We start from the raw sequence: 23,316 nt of genomic DNA, 5'->3' as shown, positions 1-23,316 counted from the left end.
CACGAACAGCGTGGAACCCATCTGGGATTCTCTCTCCCCCTGCCTTTCCCCTGCTTGCTTGCTTTCTCTATCTCTTTCTTAAATTAGAAAAAAAATTTTTTTTAATCTTTAAAAACCTTATGCACAGTGAGGATGTGTGTTGCCGGCTACTTGCTTTGGCAGTGGTGGCAAATAGCACAGATCAGTGCCTTCCATGCTCAGGCTGCACAGGAACAGTGGCTGAGATTTATGCTGTTGAGTTTGGGTCTGGGACACATGTCTGGAGTCCAGGAGAGAAGTCTGAGCTGGTGGTAACAACATAGTCACATCTGGGTGCAGCTGACACAGTGCGTAGGAGCAAAAAGAGAGCCCTGGGCCCTCTGACTTGATGTCTTGGAGAACTTGGGAGCCAGCAAGGGAAGCAGAAGGGAGTCAGCGGGGGAAGTCAGAGAGCCAACAACAGTAATGTTCTGGAAGCAAAAAAGAGGGGCAAGGCACACCCTGCATTTCCCTGAGCGTGCCTCGGCACAGGCTGTGTCCCCAGCAGCCAGCACTGTCCCTGGCTCACAGTGCAAGATGGTGTTTTCTCTTTTTGGCTAATACCGAATGAGTTCATGCTGGTGTATTTCTGATTTGTTTATTTTCTTTCCATGAAAAAGGAGGTAACAGTGTTTGTAGTTCACCTGACCAGTGAGCTTGGTAAGCTCTTGTCCCCACATGCCTTCTCCACCTCATGCAGTTCCAACCCTGGTGCCATTACAGGGGCCAGTGTCATTCAGGGACGTAGCCGTGGACTTCACCCAGGAGGAGTGGCAGCAGCTGGACCCTGAGCAGAAGACCACCTACCGGGATGTGATGCTGGAGAACTACAGCCACCTCGTCTCCTTGGGTGAGGGGAACCTGCTCTCTCGATTGCTAAGATACATGGAATTTCCCTCAGATGTACCAACTTTAACTTTGAATTTGATGGGACAAACATGAGTGATCTGCTTTGGGGACCAGGCAGGGCATTTGAGCTTTGACCTCCCCAGTACAAGGCTCTAAATGTGGTGCGGCTCATCAGGCAGCACCATCCTCAGATGACGAGAGACCCGGCAGCCCAGCAGCGAGGCTCAAGTTCTCTCTCATTTCTGTTAACAGGCTGTCACATTATCAAACCGGAAGTTATCATCAAGTTGGAGCAAGGAGAAGAGCCATGGATAGTGGAAGGAGAGTTCCTACCACACAGTTACCCAGGTGTGTTAGTGCAGGCAGTGCGGAGACCGGTAACTCGGCAGTGTTTTTCCCAGGAATCTCTCCCGGCCTCGAGCCCATAGAAGGGACTACAGACCATTGTGTGTGTGTTCCAGCTACCTGAGCCTCACTCCCAGAGCCTTCCTCCTCCCGCAGAGAACCTATGTTTGCAGAGCGTTGCCATGCATTGCCTGTCCCCGCAGCCCATGGCGCCCTTCGCCCCGCTGAGCCCCGGGTCTCACTTGCTCCATAGCATCTGCAGCCGCCTGTTTCCATGGCTTCTTTCAGGTTTTAGGCACTCGTGTCTGTCATTAAAAAGTAACTGGTGTGACTTGTAGGTTTCTTGCCACCTTCCTTTCTTCCTCTTTTCTGTGAGATGCCTCAGACAGGTCTCTGTCCCCGGTTTCCTGTCTCCCTTCTCTGAGGTCAGATTCCAAAGCGCCATCCTGTGCCTGAACCAGTGAGTTCGGTGCACCTGTGCTGTGATGCACCTGGGTGCGAGATCCAGCTCCTCCTGAGTTGGGTGACAGCAGCGTCCGGGCCCCCTGCCCACCCATCTTGTCCCTCACTCACCGTGCTGTCCTGTCCTAGCGGGCGCTCAGGGAATGCGGTGCACGGGAGTGAGTTAGGGTTCCCTTCCCTCCACCCTCCAGGAGTGTCTCTGACGGCTCTGCTTCCACGTTCATTGGGTTCTGCGTCCTGAGCTCTTCAAAGGGCCCTCCTCCTGCAGTTGTTAGGGTTGTGGTTTGCCTGTTTGTTTTGTGCTTTACTGTCCCTGTCCTCCTGTCCAGTCTCCTGTGGTACCAGCCCAGCGGTCCCTCATGCTTCATGCACTTGCAAGATGTGTTCCTAGAAGTTTCCAGTTGACCTTCTCACTGGTCTCCCAGGATGAGCCTTCAGGGGTTTCCCTGCTGCTTCCAGAAGGGAGTGTAAATTCCTCGTCTTTCCTACGCTGCCTGGAAAATTAATTTTCAGTGGTTTCCCAGAACTCTTGCTAAATTCCACTGGATCTTCACTTCTAAATGTCTTCTGTTCGTGGGGTTATTGTCCATTTCGCTTTAATTCAGAAGAGAAGCGCTCTGCTTGCCAGATAACAGCACATTCTTCCAGATAACTGAGCATGGGGCTCAGGTTTCGGCCCCTCCTTGAAGCTTTTCCTTCCAGTTCTTCTTATTCCAGCCTCTTCCTTCTCTCTAGATGACTCCACCTCAGCGCCATACCTTGAAAAAAGTTAGGTCCGATTAAGTAATCCTACTTGATAGTATATATATTTTGCTTGAGCTTCTTTCTTCCCCAAATTATAACCCTGTAAAGAAAAGGGCCTGCTCTCCGTTGCCATGGTATGTAACGTGTGGTCCACACTGAGTTTCTTTGGAGCTCTGTAGGTGAAAGAACTTTTTGTCTGTCTGGTGAGAAATAGTTGATAAGCAGTGCTAAATACTCATGCCCGGGCCACACCCCCATTTGTCATGCAGGTGCTTGAAAGAGACCGGAGTATTCAGATCAAAAGCTACAGCTCTGATTTCAGTTCAGAGGTTCAAAGGAAATAGGGAATAGGGAATCCTGTCTAAGAGACAGGATTTGGGTAGGAAAAGAGAAGAGAGCTGCATGGTGTAATGTACAGCTCAGCGTTTCAGGGGCGCCTGGCCGACTCCATTGGTAGAGCACGTGATTCTTGATCTCAGGCTCGTGAGTTCAGGCCCCACCTGGGGCACAGAGCCTCCTTAAAAGAGACAGCCCTTAGCATTTCACACAGAATGTTGGAGTTCAATGGCAAGGCTGAGTCACTGTGCTAAAGCCATTCTATGGAGAATACTTATTTCCAGCTTTAAGGGGAAATGGGGCTAAATTGAGGTGAGAAAGGATTTGAGATGGTTTTGTTTTTTTGTTTTATCAAAAAAAATTTTTTTAACGTTTGTTCATTTTTGAGAGACAGAGACAAATGTGAGCAGGGGAGGGGCAGAGAGAGGGAGACATGGAATCTGAAGCAGGCTCCAGGTCCAAGCTGTCAGCACAGAGCCTGACTTGGGGCTTGAACCCATAAACCATGAGATCGTGACCTGAGCCAAAGTTGGACGCTTACCCGACTGAGCCACCCAGGCACCCCATTGTTTTTTAAAGCATGGAACTCTCCAAAAGATAGATTTTGAGTAGACCAAGGCTGGAAGCCAAGCAAACTGAGTGAAGCAATAGCAGAGACGTGTGGTTGAAAGTAAGCTGGGCATTGTTGGCCCCACAATCTCAGAAGCCCGTGGTGCCTCAAACTGTGAGGGTCTCTCTCAACTTGCTGTGAAGCGATGTAGGGCCAAGTGCTGGGCCCCCACCCCTACACTCCACCCCCCTCCCCACTCAACCCCCCCCCATCATCTGACACCCCTTGCCTAACAAATAGCTTGGTTTTCCTGGAGCAGAAATTCTTCAGTTTGGAATCACACTGTGAATCCAGGTGAAAAGGATTCTCTGTTAGATTCCCCCATTTTATCTGTTGATGTTTTGGCAGTGCACTCAGGGAACTATAGGTTTGGGAGGACAAGGCTAGTACGATTTCATCTGAGTGGATGACAGCAAGCACGGTTGTCAAGTTCATCCAAAAACTTGGTAAGATAAGTAAAAATAAAGGTCACTGTTTTAGGAGCAGTTTGGGGAATCTTATTTTCAAGGTTTATAAATGAAACGGAAACCAAACGAAGCTCAGGAGAGGTGAAGCCTGTGCACATTCAGAGTTAAAGGACAGTGTGGGGTGACAAGAGGCGAGACTAGTATGAGGGAGTTGCCAGGAGACTGAGGGTCGGAAAACTAGTTGCTAAACTCACAGAGCACGTGTTTTGTGCCAGATGCTGCTCTGAGCACTTTATGAGTGTATGTCATCCCATGGCAGACTGGTACCACTGTCTCCATCTCACTGGTGGATGACCCTGAGTCACAGGCGACTTAAGTGCTTGCCGCAGGTCACCCAGCCAGAGTGCATGCTGCACCGTCCAAGTAGGAACACAGAGAGTTTCACGGTTTGAATGAGTTCAGTTTAAATCACAGTATCAATAGAATATTTACGAAATTTTAAATTTCTGAAGGCTGGCATGCTCTGGTCTATTTTATACTTCCTGTTGGACATGCAGAGTACGTGGGACTCGCCTTCCAAGTGAAACAGAACCACAGGGCCATTACTCTTAAACATGGGTAGGTTTGGGTGCACACTGATTTGGCCCTACTATGCAAAAGCTGAAACAAAGGCAAAGTAGTTTGGAAGAATCAAGGCCAGTCAGAATGCGGTCACCAAAATCTCAGTAAAAGCAATGGTGCCTGCACTGTGATCACCTCCCCCAACTTGGCGGGAAACAGTGTGGCACAAAGTGTGGGGCTCCTCCCCTCCCCCGCTTTCTCCTGGGGCACCTGTGCGCCCTGCTTGCCTCGTAGCCCTCCTCATTCATCCCCATTTTCCGTGAGTCCTTTCATGTCTGCCTGTCTGCTGCTCATCCACAACCCCTGTGTTCCCGTCAACACTCCATGTTTATGTTGTACCTTCTCTGCCCAGCTTTGAACAAAACTTTGTAAAGCAGCAAAGATCAAAGGTGCTTGCATTTTTCTTCTTTCCTCCTCTCGGAGGTGTGTGTGTGTGTGTGTTTGTACATGCATGTTCGTGTGTATGGACGCATTCGTGTGTGTTTTTATCCCAAACCGTAACAGTAGGGAAAAGAAAAGATAAGCTTGGGATTATTTTCATCTGCTCAGGAGCTGGCATCTACACCATAATGAAATGCTTGCATGTAAATCACAATCCATATCTTAATGTAGGAAGATACACAAAAGTTTGTTAATTTTGCCTCTTTTTAGAAGTCCGGAAAGTTGAGGATCTGGTTGAAAGAGTCCAGGAGACTGAAGGCAAACATTCAAGGCAAGCTGTATCCATCAACAAAACCCTGACTGAAGGGAGAGGTAATGTCCTTGGTAAGACTTTTAATGTGGAAACGAACCCCATTGCTTCAAAGAAAATGTCCTATAGTTGTGGCTCATGTGAAAAGAGTTTGAAGTCCATTTCAGAATATATTAGTAGCGATGGCAGCTATGCAAGAATGAAGCCTGACAAATGTGGTGCGTGTGGGAAATCGCTTCCCCGCGTGAAGCTTGAGAAAACTCGTCCAGGAGACGAATCTTACGAATTTAATCGAAGTACAGAAGCTTGTAGTCTAAATGAAGAAAACCTTTATCAGAACATTCATATTTTGGAGAAACCTTTCGAATATATTGGATGCCAGAAAGCCTTTCAGAAGGACCCAGTTTTTGTTAATCATATGGAGGAGAAGCCCTATAAGTGGAATGAATCCGAAATAGCCTTTCTCCAGATGTCCAGCCTCGGTGTACACCAGAGGTCCCACATGGAAATGAAGCCCTATGAGTGCAGTGCATGTGGGAAATCCTTCTGTAAGAAGTCCAAGTTTATCATACATCAGAGGACTCACACGGGAGAGAAACCTTATGAATGTAATCAGTGTGGGAAATCCTTCTGCCAGAAGGGAACCCTCACCGTCCATCAGCGCACACACACCGGGGAGAAGCCCTATGAATGTAACGAATGTGGGAAAACCTTCTACCAGAAGTTGCACCTCATTCAGCATCAGAGAACTCACTCAGGAGAGAAGCCCTACGAATGTAGTTACTGTGGAAAATCCTTCTGCCAGAAAACCCATCTCACACAACACCAGAGAACGCATTCAGGAGAGCGACCCTATGTCTGTCACGACTGTGGGAAAACCTTCTCCCAGAAGTCAGCACTGAACGACCACCAGAAGATTCACACGGGTGTGAAACTCTACAAGTGTAACGAGTGTGGGAAGTGCTTCTGCCGCAAGTCTACTCTTACCACACACCAGCGCACACACACCGGCGAGAAGCCCTACGAATGTAACGAGTGCGGGAAGTTCTTCTCTCGGCTGTCCTACCTCACCGTGCACTACAGGACCCACTCGGGAGAGAAGCCCTACGAGTGTAACGAGTGCGGGAAGACCTTCTACCTGAACTCCGCCCTCATGCGGCATCAGCGGGTGCACACGGGCGAGAAGCCCTACGAATGTAACGAGTGCGGGAAGCTCTTCTCTCAGCTGTCCTACCTCACCATCCACCACAGGACCCACTCAGGAGTGAAGCCCTACGAGTGTAACGAGTGCGGGAAGACCTTCTACCAGAACTCGGCCCTCTGCAGGCACCGGAGGATCCACAAAGGAGAGAAGCCCTATGAGTGTTACATATGTGGGAAGTTCTTCTCTCAGATGTCATACCTCACCATCCACCATCGGATCCATTCAGGAGAGAAGCCCTACGAATGTAACGAGTGCGGGAAGACCTTCTGCCAGAATTCAGCCCTTAATAGACATCAGAGGACACACACAGGAGAGAAAGCCTACGAGTGTTACGAATGTGGGAAGTTCTTCTCCCAGATGTCCTATCTCACCATCCACCATCGCATCCACTCGGGAGAGAAGCCCTTTGAATGTAACGAGTGTGGAAAAGCCTTCTCTCGGATGTCCTACCTCACCGTGCACTACAGGACTCATTCCGGAGAGAAGCCCTACGAATGTAACGAGTGTGGGAAAAAATTCTACCACAAGTCCGCCTTCAATAGCCACCAGCGAATTCACAGGCGAGGAAGCGTGAACGTCCTTGACGTGGGAAGGCTGCTCTGAAGCCGGAGAACCCTCTCAGTGTGGTGAGTGGGCAGCTCCTGCCGCGTCCTTCAGAGCGCACGCAAGTGATGCATGTGAATGAATCTTTGTGTTAGTCAGACTTGAAGTCTGAGAGCTCACAGGGTAGAGACCACAGTCGTAACAAGACCACAGGACTCGTCGCATTCCAGCCTGTACGGGAGTAACCGTTTATAAATACTTAGAATGTGTGTGAACTTCACCATGAACTCAAACTGTTTTACGTATCAGGGAATTCATACCAAGGGAAAATCTCTCAATTTAAGGAAGGTGGAAAACGTACTCCTTTGGAAATTATTAATATTAAATGTTGTTTCTGATGTAGTACCAACCTCCCTGGGACTTGAATAGCTGTTGTGAGTATAGATACTTGTGTAAATATAAATTGTCAAATCAGCAGGTAGCAATCAAGATCGCAGCATTGCAACCTGACACTCACATGTGAGTGTTCCTGGGAATGTAGGACTTAACATTTTTGAGGAGCTTTTGGTCTATTCACTTGTTTTTAGGAAACTACATTACAGGCATTGTATGTTCATTTGAATCATGATGGAAAAGCCATTGTATCTTTAGTAGAATAATTTGCAAGACATGGTAAGATTATCCATTTTAAACTGCGCCACCATGTTAGTGCCCTAATACTGTCGCTGAACTCCCTTCTGATCGTGTGTGCAGTAAGCGGCTTCTCCTGTTCTTCCCTTCCCTGTCAGTGAGCTCAATCGTCTGTATAAAACCTAATGTTTTTATAATGTGTTCACCTTATCTGAGTCAGCAAGAGATTGAAATCTATGCATAAAATCAAAAACCATATAGATAGTTTTGAGTTGTTAATGCCAGAAGTTTCCAGTAGTTAAGTTTTCTATAGCACTCATTGCACTCTATACAGTTAAACAGAAGGACTTAAAATATTTCCATTTGTACTAATTTTTTCCATCTATTTTATATATTTTTAATTTGGATGCCTACATAAGTGTAAGTGTGCAGAGCACACATACTGTGTAACATAGGAATTATCTGTATTTTTATTTGATACAATAGTGTTTTTAAATACCGTATTCTACTCCTTCCTGAATGAATGAAGAACTCTTCATACGGGTTTGTGGCAGACATTGGTGAACGGCACTAGTCACTCGCTCCCTATTGGATGCTGGCAGAATTTGGGTATCCGTTCCTCCCCATGGAATGAGGGATAAATCCTCACTAGTTTCAATTCATGATAATCCTTTTCTCATTGCCAGCCGTTGGTTTAGAGTGGTCACAGGACCCAGTTCTGTGCAGATGAACAACAGAGGTATTGGACAGGTTATCTCTGGAAAACATTCCTTCATAGATTCAAGGAGTGAATCATGCAGGATGAAGTAGAATCTTCTGTGGAATGCTGCCTTCTCTGCATGGGATGCCTGGTTGTGTCTTTCAAATGTGGATTATAATTTGAGCATGGCCGAGCAGAAAGATTGGAAGGACCTGGGACTTGGACGATGATATTGAGCCACTGAACCAACCAGCCATGTAGCTGGGCCACCTCTGGACTATCTCTTCTAGAGTAGACTAAATTTACTGTTAAGCCAGTTGATTTCAGTTGCTCTGTTAGCCATAACTGAAGATACAAAGTTATACCTTTGTAGGAATTATGCAATTGAGAAGTGGACTTTAGGGAAATCATCTACTTAGAAGCAAGTACTGATAGAGAGCTTTATCTTAACTTTCCATAAATTTGGATGTAAATAATTTGAGCACTACAAATCGACTTGAAACAATTAAATGTATATGTTTCCTTGAATTGTTACATCATTGACACTGATACAGTGTCAGATAGATCTTCCTTTTTTACAGTGCATGACAGATTTTGTTGAGGTTGACAATGTGATCCATGGATCATTGCTATAGTGTGAGTTTGCAGTATAGCTGTGGAAGATAAGGACCTTTGCTTTCCAGTGATTGGCCGGGTGGCTTCTATTTGAATAATTGACCCCTAGCCCCTGAGATGAAATGCCATATTTTTCATGTATTTCAATCACTCATGGCACCTGTTTTTGTTGCTTAGCGCTTTCCCTCCATATTCTTCCAGACGATCATGAGTATGCTACATAGCAGGAATGAGAGGTCTGGTAGGTTGCATAGTTTTGTGTAGGGAAATATACTCATGTGTATTTGTGGAAATGATATCCACAAAGATTTCCAACAGTAGTTTGTCATTATAGCTTTAAATACACAGTATGCATTTTAAGTAAAATATTCAAAAAGTTTCGTCTTCTCCTATGGAGTGCCTGTGCATAAAAGGGCCTGGTACATGTAGGTGGTCCCTAACTGCCTCTCTGGTGGTGGAGTAGTGTGATCTGTTCGGTTTCAAATATGTCCGTGTTCTCATATTATCACATCTCTGAAAGTAAGATCAGTGGCATGTTCTTTAATGCCACTGTTTTTTTCTTCCCTAGAGGCATGTGAAATAATGTGATTTGTCTCAAACTTGATGGAATACACTATCTGAAAAGTTTTTCACTGTTCCTGGCAAGTGTGTAAGGTAACACAGGCCCGAGTTCATGAACGACAGCACTAGAGGGACTTCAGCCTCCCTTTCCTACAGCAAGGACCGAACATGGGCCTGGGGCAGAGCAGGAGTTCCTGTGTTGTACATAGTGACCTCAGAATTCGGGGTGTGACCAGATCATGAACTCTGAGAGGGGTTTTCAGGGGCTGAGCAGAAGGAAGGCCCTTCCTGGCAGGTGGGCATGGGACATTCCCCCAATATTTTGTTTCATCCTTGAGTCAGTGAAATGGTGGTTCATTGACTGCTTCTCACTTAGGTCAAAACGAAGACGTGGTTTTAACACCAGGGCTCTGTCCCCTCGGAGGCCCCAGAGCCCCTGCTGCTTTGTCCCGCGTCAGGACGCCTGGCTGCACTGCCCGGTTGGGCTCCCCGGAGAAGACCGTACAGTCCCCAGGCCATAGCCCAGATAACTGCTAGCATTATAGGATGCCTGCACTTAAACAAAACAAGGAAGTTCCTTTTCCTTCTCGTCACAGAGAGGACTTCATCACAAATCGTTTTTCCTATCCCTGAATTTAAAGTCTGTGATTCCTGCCAAACTGATGAAACTAGCATGGGCTGCTGACTCGTTTCCTGAGTCCGACTCTGGGTTGCCATAGAAGCCTGAGCAGGTCCCAGGTCCAGGGACCGTAGGGGGTACCCTGGGGGCAGCCAGCTCTGGGCAGGGAGGTATGATCAGCCAGACGCAGTAGGGAGGCAGGGGCTGAAGGGAACTCAGGGACTATCATCTTTTCCTACGCTACACTGCGCTCTGCTGTAGTGTCCCAAGCACAATACTGCCCGCCACGGTTCTTGGTGAGACAGAAGGATGCGTCAGCTCCATACAGCTGAGGGGCGGGGTGGACGCAACAGACACGGTGAGAGCTGGCACATCCCTCCTCACTCAGTCACGTCATTACAGTAAGTGGGCAAGGTTTTCCGGATGCAGGAGGACCTTTTGGTGATCACGTAACATGCCCAGAGGGGTCCCTCCTAGCTGGAAGCGGGCTTTCCCTTCTAGAACACATCTGTGGAGGCTGCCCTGAGGAGCAGGAATGGGATTAGATCTTCACCCAGCTACTTCCATCAGCCAAGGTTTGCAGATAACTCAGCAAGAAAAAATGCTGCAAGAAGAACCTGTAAGGTGTTCACCAAGAGCACACCATACGTCTCCACCACTGGCAGGCTTAATGGGATGTGGAAATCCAGATTTCAAAATGGTATTACTAGACCTTCTTCAAGAAAAGTATATTGGTTATATGACACAGGAACAGTTACCCCAAGAGAGGTGGGAAGGAGAAAGGGCGTCAACAATTGGCATGAAGTAAGTATTTCACTAGACGGGTTTAACTGCAGAGTGGACGCAGCCAGAAAGCCAGTTAGTGGGCTGTATGATAACGGCAAAATGATTTTTCCCTGGATACCAGGAAGAAGAAAGATACAATGTGAAAAATAAAACACAGACAGGATGCTATACATAATACCCATATCCTGGGGTTCTCAAAAAGACAAGATGGGAAGAAAATCCATTAATTAAAAATTTCTCAGAATTAAAAAAGAATGAAGTTGAGAGTTTTTTGATGCCAAATGGAAAGATGCAGAAAATCTCAGGTCTGTAAAGCAAAACATTGGTTTAACCTAAGTCAAGACCAATAACCAAAATAGATCCAGTAAAGTGGCAAGAAAACAGCAGCACATCCACAAGAAGGGATATGATGGTGCTTACAGTCATCAGCCATTAGAATGCATGAGTTAAAACAAGTTACACTGATCAGAATGGAAAAAACAGCAATGTACGATAAATTTACTGGTAAGGATGTGAATGGTGGTTGGTAATATTTGTAGCAGTGGATAAACCAATCTGGAAATGCCTTTTAAAATTCATGTGTGTGGGGGCAGTTGGGAGGCTCAGTCAGTTGAGCGTCAACTCTTGATTTCAGCTCAGGTCACGATCTCATGGTTTGTGAGTTGGAGCCCTGCATCAGGCTCTGCACTGACAGCCCCTCCCCTGCTTGCGTGCACACACTCTGTGCAGCTAACAAAGTTATGGAACTTTTCTCTCTCTCAAAATAAATAAACATTTAGTAAAAATAAACATCTTTAAAATTGATGCGTGTGCCTTCTCATGCAGTGGCACTGCTGATACGCTCTCTATCCCCAAGATGCGTACACAGGGAGTTCTGTCACCGGGAGATGTCCCAGGTCACGGGAGAGGTAAGTAAAATGCAGATCAAGCAGTGGCATGCATAGCACACTTGATAAAACATGGATATGAATTTTTAAAATGGAACGGGGTTTCTGTAACTAAATATTTGTTAACGTCACACACACCACACACATACACCCCTACAAATGTTACAGTGGGATGTGCTTAAGGTCATGAATTGACTGTGTGAATGGCTCTACAAAAGGGAACAGAATCGGTTTGAAATGAAGAGAAAAATCAGGCACAGAATGGCCTCCACATAGAAACCAAGACTGAAAATAAATGTCTTGAACTGAGTGCTTTAACACTGTTTCCTGGGGCTCCTCCAGAAACGCTAAAACACAAAAATTAAAGGACCTGAGAAGTGTTTTATGCTGTCCAGTTTCAGCCAGAGTTTCACGGCCCGGGTGCCTAAATGACATCTGTGTCTTTTCTGGCAACTTCAAGTCAGCTTCCAATAAAGTGGTCATGGCTGCTCCATTGGTTGGTCCCTCTGCACTTTAACTTTTTTTTTTTTAAGTAGGCTCCGTGCCCAAGTGGGACTTGAACTCACAACCCTGAGATCAAGAGTAGCACGCCTTACTGAGCAGCTGGTGTCCCAGTCACTCTGTACTTTTCAGCGTCCTTCCTAGGATGAAGGAGTCCAGCAGGGAGTATCCGCGTCTTGTCACAGAGGTCATTTCATGGGACAGACTGCACTGCTCAGGCACCACAGTGCCCCCTTCCACTCAGTCCAGCTGCGGCCCCCCCTGTAGATCTGAATCCCGAGCTTTGCCCAGCTGTGGCCCGGTGACTGACTTTAGGTCCTTGGGATGTGAGCTGGGGACTGTGTCATCTTCTGAGTCACAAAGAGGACTCTTGTTCTCCATTGCCTCTTCCTCTGTCCCTTGGCTGTGACAGTGCCATGGTGACAAGGGTAACACTTGAGGGCAGGGCTCAGCCAGCTGGGCCTGGGAACGGCCAGGTGGGAACACTTCAGGCTTGTGGGCGCAGCCTCGCTGTGTGAGCGTCCACACAGCCTATGGGCGTGGCCTGGCCGTGTCCCAGTAAACCTTCATGTACGGACACACATTTCTATTTCGTAGAATTTCACATGCCATAAAATATTACTTTGAGTTTTTAAAAAAACTCCTGACAAATGTAAAACCCAGTCTTGGCTTACAGGCTGCAGCAATACAGTGGGCCAGATGTGGCCCATGACCTGTACCTTGCTGACTCCTTTAGGGGATGGAAACGTCATAAGATAAGGGGACCCTAGTGTCTGGAGAACACCCTGCACCGGGGCTAGCGTAGCTCCCTGGACTGCCTGCCTGGCAGTTTAGAATTGTACATGCGATCGCAGTCTTCTATCTTAGCAACCAACCCAACACCGATATAGAGTCAGCCAATAGAAAAACGAACCAGTCATTTCTAAACTGCAACCTATGTGTTCTTCCCAAACCCAGTGGTAGAGCAGTGACTTAACTCACAGGCAGCAAGTAAGGGGCCGCCCGCTGCAAACCTCTGTAATATAACAAGAGTGCTAGCAGAATCAGTGGCAGTCCTAATAAAAGATGCTATTTGTCGTAACTGGAGCTCAGGGCCGCGTTACTTCACTGAGCCCCGCGTTGAGGCACCAATTGTCATAACCCGATGGCTGGGGCCGCTAGTCCCGGTACCTGACCGGCAGGGCAGAGAGGAGAATCGTCGCGGGTCCTTTTCCTGAGGGAGGGAGAGAAAAAGGGGGCAGGAGAGGGAGACGCAGAGAGTAAAGACAGAACTCACGGTTCTCCGATCAGGCGAAAGAGAGCGTTTATTCAAAGAACTGTTCTTTATATAGTCTTCGGGGGGGGGGGGGGGAACAAGGCAAGCTTGCCTCAGCAATCTTGGGGGATGGAGAACTAACACTGAATACGGTTTTGATCTCTTGTGTGCCTTGGCCACTCACGTCTAGCTCAGCAAGACAGTCGCCAAAGTTATTTTGACCAGGAAATGGCAATCTCCAGCCTCCAGATGCAAATCTTGTTTACTGGCTCACTCAACAGAGTGATAATCCTTGCCTGAGGCAGACAGAAAACTTGGCCGGCCCGACAGCTATTAAATTCCCAATAAAATATGCAGTATCTCTATCTTAAAAATAGTGTGTGCTCAGGTCTTGATTTCTAAATATTACTCTTTAGAGTAATAGTTTGTTCCAAGGCTGATTTGAAAAAAAAATGCACGGAACATTTATCTGTACTAGCAAACGGAGGCTCAGGAACTGATCAGAAGGTATGGCAGCGAGGAGGGAAATGGGGGACCATGCCCACCCCCACCCCCACCAAGAAGGAACGACTGAGGAGCTGGCACCTTCTGCAGAACTCTAGAACCTGGTCCAAAACTTCCAAGCATGAGGGGAGGCTTGGTGAGGGAGGGGTGCAGCCATGCAACCAGAGAGCTGACTCTCCTGCCCACCCACCATCCCCTGCCACCTGCACCTCAGATCAGCTGCCAAATGGGTAACAGCCTGCGTTCCAGACTGGGGCGGGGGGGGGGGGGGACAAATTACAGATCTTGTTCTCAAACAGCTGCAGACCGTGGTGTGTAGGAGGGTTTTGAGGGGCATCCCCTTGTTTCCTGGACCCACACCGGTCACAGGCCTGGGCAGCCTCCCAGACCCCTCCTGCCAAAAGCATTTAAAGGCACCAGTCCTGGCTGTAGCCAGTGGGGGTAGGAATGAGTTAAAGTGAGCACCAAACTGAGACACCTGGGAAGGAAGAGGTTGAAAAAGAAGAGATGTGTGGGAATAAGGGCTTCTAGAAGCTTCCATGCGCCCCAGGAAATGACATGTGCCCAGGGAAGGACACAGGCTTAGAGAAGCCCGAGAAGTCCCCAGGCTCTCGCCGTGGATGGGCCTGAGGGCTCCACAGAAACTAAGTGAAGGCGCGCCTGATAAAGAGATGGTCTGTAAAGGCTGGGAGAGCGCTCTTTCCTTTCCACCACCTCTTTTTTTAATTCTTTTTCCAGCTCCAGGTGTTTTAAGGAAACTCTTGAGAAAACACACCTGAGTTAATGGATCAGAGACCAGTGGCTGCACATGGCGAAGAATACATACCTCCTGAAACAGAAAAGTCAGTAAAAAGAGCACACACACACAAGAAACAGCAAAAACTCTGGGGTGAGGAGAAAATCTGATTTCCAGAGTTGCCACAGTATATTTAAAATGTCCAGTTTTGGGGCACCTGGGTGGCTCAGTTGGTTAAGCATCCGAATTAGGCTCAGTCCAAATTAGGCTCAGGTCATGACCTTGCGGTTCATGGGTTCAAGCCCCGCATCAGGAGAGCCTGCTTAGGGTTCTCTCTCTCACTCGCTCTCGCTCTCTCTCTCTAATCCTGCTCTGCATTTCTCTCTCAAAAATGAACATTAAAGTCCAGTTTTCAGCAAATAATTATAAAACATGCAAAGAAACAAAGTGTGGCCTACTCAAAGGAACAAGAAATTGACAAGCTGTCACCACGAGTGCTACATCTCTGGCCACTGGGGATGGTCCCAGCCAGCTGGATCAAGAGTGTGCCACTCTTGAGACTAAATTCAAACACAAACTCAATCAGAACCCCCAATGCTTGGGAGAGGAGCCTGGTAAGTCCACTTGGGCAGCTGTCTCTAAGAACTAATGTGGAAAAAGCCAAGTGAGATTTGAAAAATAGAATGAAGAAAAACGTGCTTTTCAATACGTGGCAAAACATTACAGAGATGGAACAGTGAGAACACGGTTTCGTTCAGCACAGTTCTAAGAGAGGTCTGCACGACAGAGACAAGCCCGGAACCAGAGGACTTACAAGCTGGGAGTTCAGACTGACTGCAAACAGGGGAAAACCCAACACAACCGAGCGGCTGGCAGCTCCGCCATCCAAACCAGCCCATGTTGGCCTGCCAGCTCCACCAAAGCCCAAGCGGGAGCCCCCTCCACTCTCTCGGGTCTTAGATGAAGCGTCCATCCCAGGAACAACTAAACTGGGCCCGAAGGGCAGGTGCTGTGACTGGCCCACCAGGGAATGTGCTGGCTCTGGGGCATCAGTTTCCCTTTCTGGAAGGATGTGGGGAAGAGCACTGAGCAGACACAAGGGAAAACAACTGCAAATAATCATTTAATCCATGATAAAGACAGTATTTCAATCCAGGGACAAAATGACAAATGGTGTAAAGACAACTAGCAATTCATCAGGAAAAAAAATCAGACACATCAAGCTACATCTTGTCAAGACAAATGGAAACAGGCCAGTGAATTATTCATTTTCTTAAAGATTGTTTCACATAAAGAGAAAGAATACTTAATATGTAATGGGGTTGCAAAAAGAAATTTCCTGTGCTCTATTGCTTTTAGACAAGGAATAATAGTACTTCAACTTCGCGTGGAAATTTATAGGGCACAGGGCAGTCACTGAATCATTTTCTCAAAAGAAATCATTCTTGCTCCTAAATTCCTGCATCTAATACTTCTGAATTATAAAATTTAAAATAATGTATACCTCTGCAATGTTCGGATGCCTTATAGCTCCAAGGAACAGAAAAAGCTCTGACAGGTGTAAAGAACATTAATGACCTCCATCTTCCAGGTAGAGCGGCTTCCAAGCTGGTGAGTTCCCCACTCCGTGTGCTCCTTGTCCGCAGTTCTGCCCTCCCTCAGCTCACGACCCTGCCTTCCAGCCCTGGGCCACAAGATGCGATCAACAGGTTTCCAGATGGACAATGCCATTCTGCTCCTGATGCTTCATCATTGAAGAATCACCCTGAATACTTCCCTAAACATCCTGTTGGCCAGTGCTTGGTCATACTCTCAGCCCCAAACCACCTCTGGTGAGGGACAGAAACCAGGCCAGGAGACAAGGATCAAGGCACCATCCCCCGTGTCCTGTTATGCACGTGGCCCCTGGGCCCCTCACACATGGGCTCTGTCACTGTACATCTGCAGGCACTCCCTGCCCCTCCGGATCCTGTCAGGAATAGGAAAAAGAAGGATATTTTCTATACACGCCTGTTTTCAGTGCAACAAGCACTCTGTTTTGCGAACAGAGCTGCACCGTGCCTTTGCACACTTAGTGGTTGTGTTTTTATTAAATCAGCTAAACCCAAGACAGGCAAACACTTTTTTAAAGGCATTGTTTAGCTTCTTTATTGAAGAGCAGACCCATAACAATGGGCGTCACTATTTTAAATACCAAAAAGAGAGCGAGTGAATAGTGAGGTATGGTTTCCAAAAGGTTTAACAAACATTTTCAGAGCTCTGTTGAGAAAAGCAGAGTGAACACCCATGTCCCGCCCACTACGTTCAACACTCGCTAAGACCTTGCTACTTCCTGCTTCATCTACTTATGTACCCATATTTTCCCTGAACCACTTAAACGCTGCGGACATCGTGACAGTTCACCTTTCTGTTCCACGTAGTGGAAGACTCCCATCCATAACCACCATTATCTCACTTCAGAAAAATAACCAAGTCTGTAATATTATCGAATACCATTCCACATTTAAATTCCTCTCAATGCCTCCAAAGTACCTATGTGGATGTCTCCTGGAGCTGGGAGTTGTGGGGACCCAAGCAAGGATCATGCACCACATCTGATTCTGCCTCGTTAGTCTCTTTGGATTGAAAGAGTCCCCCACTCCCCTCCGAGACCCCCCCGCCCCGGCCCTTTCTCTCTTTTAAAAAATGACATTGACTTTTAAAGAGACCAGGTCAGTTGCCTTGGTGAATGCCCACAATTGATTTATCTATTAAGCTGTTCCTCTCTCTTTTGTATTTTCTGTAAACTAAAAGACGAAACACTTGAGGGTCATATCGAATACCCTGGCAAGACTGACGCAGTGCAACATACATACCTCACACTGCGTCTCAGCGAGGGGCGCCCCTGTCACTGCTGCTGACGGTGCTGCATTTTATCCCTAGTGAATAGGGGACAGTTAATCATTCCATTGTAAAGTTTACCTTTTCCAGGGTCAGTGAGGAAGATGTCTATGGGACATTTCTCTGGGACTGCACAAACTCCCAGTTTCCTTTGCGCTGAACGATCCTGGCGTCCACTGTCCACCTTTGCCCAGATGCCCTAAGGGTTGCATGTTAGCAACTTGTCAAATCCTATCATTCCTTCTACATGTATTAGCAGATACTTTCCTATAACTGTCAGCCTTTCCACAATGGGTCCCACTAAAAGGGCAGGGTGAAAATTCTTTCCTGCTAATTACAGAGTAAAGAGATTGGGCAAGATTCGTCTCCAACAGTGGAAATGAGCTCAAGCCCTTTTCTCTTTTTTGTACTGCTGTGGACACAGGTTTTTTTGTTTATTCAAATGTTGCCGTCAGTTTTAGTTGTTCCGTCTGATCATCAAATCACCCAAATTTGGCCAGGGAGAAACCCTACAAGCTAGCTTCTGGGACTCTGACGTCTCCCCATTAATCTTTGAGTATTTCTTCGCTTCCTGACACAATATGTACCAGCCGCACCCTGGACTTCAGGGCCCAGATACAGAACCAGCTGTCCCTCGGGGGAGTCCTGGTTCCTCATGTGGAAAATGCTGGCACTGAATCTGCTCATGGGGGGGAGGCTGCCACAGTTTCCCAACCCTCAGTGGACACAGCTAAGAGATATATATGACTTTTAAAAAACAATGAGCAACACTTTCAGTTTATATTTCTCATTATAATAAGGTTTACATAAATTCTTTCATTCTTATGGTCATCTCTTCTCTTAAACTGGGAGTTTTGCCTCCTGGTACCTCCAACAGTTTCCTCTTGCCTTATCTTATAATATGCAAAACTGGATCCAAAATAACATCAGTATTACTAATAAAATTAATGAGCGATATTGATAATTTTCTGCAGGTCTTTGTCCTTAAACATAATCCCATTGAAGACACACAGTCATAATCCTGCATTCAAAAGTTTCTTGTAAAAATTATGTTCTTTGTGATTATCAATTGGATATAAAAACTGATGTCTGTCTTCAATTTCAAAATGCTTTTATTTTCTATTTTTGAACAAATGTAAATAATTTTTTACATTTGTTCAAAAACTAAAAATTTCATAAAAAGGTGTAACAAAAGAAATGTGCTTCCATCCCTGACTCTACCCTGTTCACTCCTGCCTCCAGAGGAATTCATTTTTATTAGTTTATAGTTTATCCTTCTAGTATTTCTTTTTGCAAAAATAAACATGCGTGTGTGTGTGTGTGTGTGTGTTACTTCCTGACTCTCACACTGAATGTAGCCTGACAGCACTTCAAATTTGTCAAACGTCTCACTTACAATGCATATTGTACTATAAAATACAAAAACACACTGAGGGCATTTAGCATCAGAAACCGGTTGTGATAATTATTTAGCCATGGGGAAATCCTTCCTACTGATACCTATTTCAACATCTGCGACATAAACCAAACGTACATCACGTGTGTACGCTGCATACAACACACCTAAGCCATCATCACTTGGGCCCCTCAGGTGTCTTGTGCTGTCAGTTGCTTCCATGTGTTTTTCCAAAGGCCTCATACTCCCACAAGGAGCATCTTCAAAATCTGGTGACTTCAGCTACTACGTTATCTCTAGAGAAAACAATGTATCCACATTTCCCTCAACACTAATTACTTCCTTATATAGAGTTTGATCTTTTTCCTCGAAAGCTTTCCTGTATGTAAAGTGTTTATATTTTTCCACTCCAGTACCAATCACCTGGTCATCAGTAAGCTGTAACTCAGTAAATGCTTTTACATTTTTGCTGCCCTCTGTAATTTTAGCCCTGTGACTGAGTTCTCTGAGACATATATTAGGTTCATAGGTGGACATTAATATACAGGACTTCTTAGGGCTCTCTCTCTCTCCATGTAAGTTCTCTGATATTTAGTACAGTATGACACTGATACTTCCCCAACATTCATTCCAGAGAGCCCACCAACCCCTTCCTCACTGTCTTCTGATGCTGATTAAAGACTGACTTTCCTGAGGAGGAGGAGATCTCCCTGTTATTACAGTCATAAGGTTTCTCTCATGGGTTTTCTTCGTGTCACAAAACTTGACTTCATTCAGGAGGATTTTCCATATCTATTGCATCTTAGGGTATCTCTCTTGTGTGAATTACCTGAGGTTTTGTGAGAGTCAACTTCCTGCAGAAGGACTTGCCACATTTGCTACATTCATAGGGCTTCTCCCCTGTGTGTGTGCACTGGGGAACTGTGAGTGTCGACTTCATACAGAAGGACTTCCCACCTGGCTTACATTCATAGGGCTTCTCCCCTGTGTGAGTTCTCTCATGATTAATGAGGTTTGACTTCACATAAAAAGTTTTCCCATATTCCCTACATTCAAAGGGGTTCTTCCCTGTGTGAGTTCTCTGATGGACAGTGAGGTGTGATTTCATACAGAAAGATTTCTCACATTCGTTGCATTTGTAAGGTTTCTCTTCTGTGTGAGTTCTCTGATGTATGGTTAAGGCTGACTTATAACAGAAGGATTTCCCACATTTGTTACATTCATGGGGCTTCTCCCCAGTGTGTGTTCTCTGGTGTTCAATGAGGTGTGACTTCTGGAAGAAGGTTTTTTTACATTCCTTACATTCAAAGGGTTTCTCCCCTGGGTGTGTTCGCTGATGTTTAGTGAGGTGTGACTTCTGGAAGAAGGTTTTCCCACATTCTTTACATTCATAAGGTTTTTCCCCTGTGTGTATTCTCTGGTGTTGACTGAGGGCTGACTTCATATAGAAGAATTTCCCACACTCATTACATTTATAGGGTTTCTCGCCTGTGTGAGTTCTCTGGTGTACAGTTAAAGTTGATTTATGCCAAAAGGTCTTCTGACATTCGTTACATTCATAGGGTTTCTCTTCCGAATGTGTCCTCTGATGATCGGTGAGATTGGACTTCATGGAAAATGCTTTCCCACATTCACTACATACATGGGGTTTCTTTCCTGTGTGATTTCTCAGATGAATGTTAAGAAGTGACTTCACATAGAATGACTTCTCACATTCGTTACACTTAAAGGGCTTCTCTCCAGTATGAGTTCTCTGATGTATGATAAGGGTTGACTTCATATGAAAGGCCTTCCCACATTCATCACACTCATGTGGTTTCTCTCCTGTGTGAGTCTTCTGATGTTTGGTGAGGGCTGATTTTTTATAGAAAGACTTCTCACATTCATTGCATCCATAGGGTTTCTCCCCTGAGTGGGTTCTTTGATGCACTATTAGGATGGAATTCATGGAGAAGGCTTTGCCACACTCATTACATTCATAAGGTTTCAAACCAGTGTGAATTTTCTGATGTTTAGTGAGGTTTGACTTCACACAGAAGGTTTTCCCACATTCTTTACACTCATAGGGTTTCTTCCCTGTAAGAGATACTTGATGGATAATCAGGGCTGATTTATAGCAGAAAGATTTCCCACAACCCGCACATTTGTAGGGTTTCTCTTCCGTATGCTTCCCCTGGTGTACATGCAGGGCTGACTTATAGTAGAAAGATTTCCCACATTCATTACACCCACAGGGTCTCTCCCCTGTGTGTGTTCTCTGATGGTCAGCAAACTGTGACTTCTGTAAGAAAGTTTTCCCACACTCATTGCATTTGAAAGGTTTCTCCCCAGTATGTGTTTTCTGGTGTTTAGTTAAGTTCGATTTCACACAGAAAGATTTCCCACATTCCTTACACTCATAGGGTTTCTCCCCCGTGTGAGTCCTCTGATGATGATTGAAGTTTGATTTTGCGTAGAAGGATTTCCCACACTCAGTACACTGATAGGGCCTCTCTCCTGTGTGAATCCTCTGACGGACTTTGAGGACGGAGCTATGACAAAAAGACTTCTTGCACTCACTGCACACATATAGCCTCCTTTCTGACTGTGTCCTCTGCTGGCCAGGAGGGGCCAGCTGCATGGCGATTATGTCGCACTTGCTGGGCTTCTCTCCTGGGTGAGATCCTGGAAGGTCCATGGGTTGTGATTTCTGAAAAATTTCCCCACATTTATTACTTTCATATGGTTTTTCTCCTGTGTGTGTCTTCAGGCGTTGAGTCAGGTGGGACTCCTGGTAAAAAACACTTCCTGCAGTGACTACTTTCAAAGGTTTTCTCTCCTGTGTGAGTTTCAGTAGGTTGAGTGAGATGGAACTTCTTGCTGAAATTATTCTCATTTTCATTAGATTCATGGGTTTTCTCCTCCACATTAACTTTATGATGTTTTGAGAGGGTTGACTTCTCACACTCTTTGACCTCAAAGTGACTCTTTGTTGTGTGAGTTTCCTGAAGGACTTGGTGGGCTGACTCGTAACTGGTATTGCCCCTGTGTTCTGTACAATCAGGGGATTTCTCTTCTGTTTGAGCCCTCGTAGGTGTAATGATGGCTGCCTTATTAAGAATGGTTTCTCTACATTCCTCATCTTCAAAAAGTGGTCCCAAAGTTTGAATTTTGTGTTGCTCAGTGAGGTCCTCAGTTTGACTTAGGGATTTCCCATCTTTGCTATGTTCATCAGATTTCTTTCCAGTAGGAGTATTTTCTTGATTATTATCAAAAAGAAACTTCTCATGTGCAGTAATTTCTTCAGAATTCTGATTTGAATGACTTTTATCACTAGTAACTGATTCTGAAACATTCTTCAAACTCTTTCCACATGAGTTACGCTCACAGGGTGTTTTCTGAAAACATTATCGTTCTTCTTAGTCAGAGTTTTTTTGTTGATTAGTGAAACTTGCCACATGTGTTTGTCTTCTTTTTCCTGGCTTCTGTCTATAAGGTCATAAATAAGAAAAGTTAAGTCCACTTTAAAGATGTTAACACCTTTCCTATGATTACCAAGGTCAAGATAATTAACACATCCATCACCTTAAGTAGTTAACACAGGGAGACTATGTGAGGGTTGGGAGAGAATGGTCAACATCTACTCCCAACAACTTTACACTGTTCTTACTGTCTTAGTAACTACACAGTCCTCAGGCTGTGCATCACATTCCCAGAACTTGAAGTAAGTCATTTGTAAGAGAAGAAAAAAAAATCAAGCTGATCTAAGACAACCATAATAGCATCCAGTGCTAAAAGCAGTGGAGAAATAATGACAAAATTCTTCAAGACTAAAAGTAAATCCCAATAATTTCATATGTAGACAAAATGGCACTCAGGTGAAGTAACACCAGTGAGTCTGAACATGCAATAATGCAGGGAAATATTGTTCTCGTGAATTCTTAAAGAACCTACTAGAAAATGAACATCAATCAAGAAATAGTAGGGGCACCTGGGTGGCTCAGTCAACTAAGCGTCCAACTATGGTTCAGGTTATGATCTCATGATTCATGAGTTTGAGCCCTGTGTTGGGCTCTGTGCTGACAACTCAGAGCCTAGAGCCTGTTTTGGGTTCTGTGTCTCCCTTTCTCTCTATCCCAACCCTGCTTGTGCTCTGCCTCTCTCAAAACTGTACACATGTTTAAAAAAATTATTTTTAAAAAAAATGGTAAAATGTAGGGGTACCTGGGTGGCTCAGTCAGTTGAGTGTCCAGCTCTTGATTTTGACTCAGGTCATGATCTCATGGTTTGTGAGATTGAACCCCATGTCAGGCTCTGTGCTGACAGTGCAGAATCTGCTTGGGATTCTCCCTCTGCCTCTCTCTGCCCCTTGTCCCTACCCAGTTTGCTCTTTTTCTCTCTCTTAAAAAAAAGAAAGAAAAGAAAGATGGGGTGCCT

The 23,316-nt window shown here is 45.7% G+C and overlaps 2 protein-coding genes across 3 annotated transcripts in view; one reads left to right on the top strand and one right to left on the bottom strand.

Moving 5' to 3' along the window:
- ZNF12 (zinc finger protein 12) overlaps positions 1–9,402 on the top strand; it is a 15,328-nt gene extending 5,926 nt beyond the window's left edge. Inside the window, exons 2-4 of one of the 2 annotated variants that reach the window (XM_029947388.1) lie at positions 742–868; positions 1,120–1,215; positions 5,044–9,402. In XM_029947388.1, the coding sequence (XP_029803248.1) occupies positions 742–868; positions 1,120–1,215; positions 5,044–6,890 (2,070 nt within the window). In that variant the 3' untranslated portion in view covers positions 6,891–9,402. Of the gene's footprint in view, positions 1–8; positions 869–1,119; positions 1,216–5,043 lie in introns of those variants that run through there. The other variant, XM_029947387.1, reaches the window with a different exon arrangement.
- Positions 9,403–19,459: 10,057 nt separating this feature from the next.
- Positions 19,460–23,316, bottom strand: part of ZNF853 (zinc finger protein 853) — a 73,619-nt gene continuing 69,762 nt past the window's right edge. Inside the window, exons 8-9 of the mRNA XM_029947089.1 lie at positions 21,133–21,325; positions 19,460–20,976 (exon numbers count right to left, since the gene is read on the bottom strand). Coding sequence (XP_029802949.1) covers positions 19,703–20,976; positions 21,133–21,325 — 1,467 coding nt within the window. The 3' untranslated portion in view covers positions 19,460–19,702. The remainder of the gene's footprint in view (positions 20,977–21,132; positions 21,326–23,316) is intronic.

Source organism: Suricata suricatta, chromosome 8 (assembly GCF_006229205.1).
Source record: "Suricata suricatta isolate VVHF042 chromosome 8, meerkat_22Aug2017_6uvM2_HiC, whole genome shotgun sequence".
In the NCBI taxonomy this organism is placed as follows: domain Eukaryota; kingdom Metazoa; phylum Chordata; class Mammalia; order Carnivora; family Herpestidae; genus Suricata; species Suricata suricatta.
The sequence above is the reverse complement of the archived record's forward strand: the minus strand, read 5'-3'. Positions and strand labels throughout refer to the sequence as shown.